The sequence below is a fragment of the Triticum aestivum genome, chromosome 7D (genome assembly GCF_018294505.1).
Source record: "Triticum aestivum cultivar Chinese Spring chromosome 7D, IWGSC CS RefSeq v2.1, whole genome shotgun sequence".
Taxonomy (NCBI): domain Eukaryota; kingdom Viridiplantae; phylum Streptophyta; class Magnoliopsida; order Poales; family Poaceae; genus Triticum; species Triticum aestivum.
Window position 1 is genome coordinate 585,194,638 of NC_057814.1, and position 4,560 is coordinate 585,199,197.

The following is a 4,560-nucleotide window of genomic DNA, read 5'->3' on the forward strand; positions in this document are numbered from 1 at the left end:
CTAGCAGGGGCGGTAACCCCTCATGTTTATTAAAAAATGTTATATATGTGGTATTACATAAGAGCCAGAAAGGGATAATTTATATTTAAGATACGCGCGCCACACTGGGAGGATCATTGCATCATGACTGGATCGGGGTGCTAGCACCAGCAACAATCTCATAAGAGCAGTAGGAATAGCAGTAGCATTTGAAGTCGTCACAAGCGCCAGAAAAGGTGTTGGGCTTTCAGCTTGGCATACACGATTGCAACCGTAGCCATTAGCGGCAAGGCACGGTCTGTGATAATTGCTGCTTAGGGGTGTGTGTGGGTGGGTGGGTGGGTGGGTGGGTGCGTGCGTGTGTGCGTGCGTGCGTGTGTGTGTAGAGTATCCGATGGATGCCGACTGCGTGCATGCAGGGCATTGAACATACTAGCACATGCGATGCAAGAACATGGTTATAATTAGTTGAAAGATTAATCGAAACAACATATTAATATAAGTAGCATGAACCAGCCAATTTAACGCCAAAACGACTTAAGCTGCTAGGAGATATACGGACAATTCACTTATACTTTCACTGTTCATACATGTGCACATACATACCCGCGGCCACGATGACAATTAGGAGCACGATCGCAGAGAGATTCTTTTCTGAAGGTGCCATTGGTTGTTTTTTAGAAGTTTTTGAACGTTGAAGAAAAGAATGAGCGAGCAGTTTGGTGGAGATCGAGTGAGAAGTCCGACAATATATATATATATATCACATGCCTAGTGTGTTCCACCATAAAACAGAATCATGAACATAGGATTCTCCGATCCTATTCTCCTAGTGTTTTCCAACAGAAACACAAGAGTCCGTAACATGTTTGTATTCAGTGTTTTATTTACAACCAAAGTTTCACATCAACCACGTTATATATTGTTAGCATTTGATGAGTAGGTCATCTTCGGATGTAGTCTGAAGGACATGCTAACATAGCTTAATACGCCTAAGTAAATATGACATCAAGTTGCACTTGTACTAACCTACCTCGCTTGTCCACTAATACAGTCGTTTCCACTTCATGAATATCGAATCGCACTCCTGCGTTAAAAAAACACATTGTTGTATGTGTGTGTTTCAGCTTCATTTTCTGATCCTCCATCAAAGCAAGGCTAAGAGCAACTCCAACCGGGCGACTCATTTCGTCCGTCCATGTCCGTTTGGGTCGCCGCGGACAAAAATGTTGTCCCAATGCGCCGACTCATTCCCCAAAACCGTTCGCTTCGCGTCCACACGGACCCATTTCCGGCTCAAAATTGCGCTGAAATGTATCGGCGCGGGCGCGCCATGTGTCCCCTCGGTGTCCGCCGCGGCCCCGCATGTCTGCTGTCAAACCACCCCAGCTGTCATAATTAATGTGGGCACCAACCGAGGGCCCGCCTGGCAGTGTGTGGAAGGGTCACAGGAGACACATATAGGAGTTGTATGGTTTTGATTCCATGTGTATTATATCTATCGTACTCTGGTTTATTATAGTGACTCATTGGCACGGATTGACACGTACGTTCAGCTGGCTATATAATAATTAGTTAATCCAGCACCATTGGTTGTGCCTACGAAGAATTCCACACATTTGCTAAACACCAGGTACCTAAATTTTCCTTTACGTCAGTTACAACCTGTTTTGTGCAAGGCCGAAGGCAGGGACGATGTCAGGGGTGACAACGATGAGGACAAGCACGAGCGAGTCCAAAACTTGACCGATGCAGGTTGAGGGTGGAGGTGCGGGAGTCGCCGGATTTTATTACTACAGATCACGCGCGCACGTGCGGGGGGTGGGGTTTGAGGGCAGCATGGCTGTTTGGGGAGGTTCAGGGGATGGCGGGATGGCGAGGTGGTGCGCGGCACCGCTCGCCGGCCGGAAGGAGGCTGTCGGTTAGGGTAGGATAGATCACGTGGGAGGAGGAGGAACCGTCACACAGGGTAGGAAGATGTGAGGGGAAGAAGGTTAGCAGGTGGCGGCATGATCGTGCCATCCAACGGCTCGAAAAATTGATTGATGCAGATTTTTTTCCCTAGATACTTGACATATAGGCGGTCCTAGTTTCAGTACCGTCTAAACACCATGGTGCAAGATAGAGCCCATTTGATTGAGTTGAACAAAATAGTTACACATTATAGTTTTCTTTTTTGCGTGAAAAGAACACCAGTATAGCTTGCTTACATTAATGCGAGCAAGGGCGTGTAAACAAATTAAGAATTGAAGTATGTGGATCAACACTTAAGCATCCGCGTTCCCATCTCATTTCAGGTATAACCTACGCGCTAAAATTGAATGTACAAAGTTATTGTGAATAAAGAGCCCCCCTATTGCTCCTAGGGCCAGCTCGGGCTGAAACTTCACTCCTGCCACCGTCACCCGTCACTGCTTGTTTCTTTTAGAAAAGTATATCTTATGTCTCTGAACTTTCTTGAAAGTATGGACATGATTCCTCAAGTTCAAAACTAGCAAATCTTAGTACCCCAAATTCTAAAACCGGATTACTTTTGTCCCTTGACTCAACAAAAGAGGTTTCATTCTCACTTGGTGTGATTTTGACTAGTCATCGCCAACGTGGAAATCTTCTTCCTTCCCATTGTAACCCAGCTGGGTATTTTTTTCGAGCAGTTGGCGTGTGTCGAGCAACAAGAGAAGAAGATAGGTGTGGGGCTTGTGTGGCTAGCGGCAGGGCACAGACAGGGTGCAGGAGGCCAGGGAGCTGCTATATGGCGAGCCTTGTGGGACGAGCTTTTAGCACGACATGAGTCTCACTAGATTAAGCTAGCTAGGTTTACAAGATCCGCTCCTTACAAGCACATCAGTGCCGAATCTGAGAGGGGGAAGGGACGAGAGGAACTAGGGTTCTAAGATAAGAGGTTGCCGCCGCCGTGCCGTGCCTTGATCTATCTTCGATCCCCTCTCCAGTGTGGGGATCCCCACCTTATACTACCCCATATATATACCTATATTTTTGTTCCAATATATAAATCCAAGCAAACAACCAATTGCTATTCAACTGTCTAGAAAGGTATAAGTTAAGCAAGAGTTATCATCCTTTCTATAAGAGCATGTTTTTTTCGCAATGCTCTAACATATATAACTGAAGCAAATGAACATTTTTATAAATACCACAACTCAAAAGATATAAGTGAAATGCATAGAGCATTCTATAAATTCATGAATGATGTGTGTCTCTCCCTATGAAATGTGATTAGGATATGATGATTGTAAAATACCAACAAGCAAAGCAAACAAAAATGCAAACAACGCTCCAAGAATAACACATATCATGTGAACAAATAAAAATTAGAGGCTTGAGACTTGTTGAACATTTGTTTGGGATGCCTTGGCATCGCCAAGCTTAGGCTTTTGCCTCTTCTTATTTGTCTCATATATCAATATCTCCCTTAGATCTTAAAAACTTCATCCACACAAAACTTCATAAAGCTTTTATTAAAGGGTTACTAAATATATGAACAAATTAACTTCATGTACTGCCAAGACAAGTTTGTATATCCTTTTGCAAATACATGAATCATGCATTTAGATACCATAACGGGATACACTGATCATTGATCAATCACGAGCTTATCAAGCATGCATGCACGAGCCAGGGAGCCCATGCAAACACCTGACATGTATGGTGCGTACGTATGACATGCAAACTAGTTACGAATACAACGATTATGCATGTATAATATTCATCGATTGTTGGATGGATCAGATGTGGCATGTGAAGTCGGAGGGGCACTTCTTGACGCACTGGTTGAGGAGGAGGACGAGGTCGATGGGGACGTTGAGCTTGATGCCAAGGATGTTGGCCTTGATGGCGGTGCAGAGGCACACGACGGCGTCGAGGTCGGCGAGCCCGCCCAGGAGCGGGCAGCACTCCTCGTTCGCCGGCACGCCGATCTTGAGCTTCAGCAGGTTCAGCATGTTGGCGCACTCGCCCAACTTCAGCTTGTTGATTGATAAGCTGCCCCCACCGGTCGACGGCACGGGCGGTGGGAGAATCGGCGGGGTAGGGACGACCGGTGGGCAGTAGGGCTTGCAGCCATGCGCGGCGCCAAGGAGGACGAGGTTCAGGGCGAGGAAGAGGGCGAGCTTGGAGGGCGCCATTGCTACTGATCGATCTTACTGGTCTGTGGCTAAGCTTGTAGGCTTTGCTAGCTTGGGATGGTTTTCTTGGGTTGTTTGAGGTGGTATTTATAGGCCGGCTATAGTGTGCAAGTGCATGCATGTCATTATCAGTCGAGCTAATTAGTTTGACTCTTGCGGTAGTAATTGCAAAACTTATTGTACTGGCATGTTACGTGTGTAACATCCACCATTGGAGTTTAATCTGTTCGCTAATGAACAAAAACCTGAGAGCTGCGCCAGGAGACTTTCCTTTAGTTTCCAAGAAGAGTACTCCTATATGCATGTTGTCTGCTGTGCCCATATAAAGATTTGATGGGTTCACTACCAGAATAACTGGCGATGCCGACGGCCGAACCTATGCCGACGGCCCCCGTCGGCATAGATTGGCCTATCCCGACGGCCCAGCCCAAGCCGT

The 4,560-nt window shown here is 46.2% G+C and overlaps 1 protein-coding gene across 1 annotated transcript; it reads right to left on the minus strand.

Moving 5' to 3' along the window:
- Nucleotides 1–3,725: 3,725 nt before the first annotated feature.
- On the minus strand, nucleotides 3,726–4,168 carry LOC123164535 (cortical cell-delineating protein-like). Its single transcript, XM_044582051.1, has one exon. It carries the CDS (start codon nucleotides 4,122–4,124, stop codon nucleotides 3,726–3,728), a length of 399 nt encoding a protein of 132 aa, XP_044437986.1. The 5' UTR covers nucleotides 4,125–4,168.
- Between the last annotated feature and the right edge of the window lie 392 nt (nucleotides 4,169–4,560).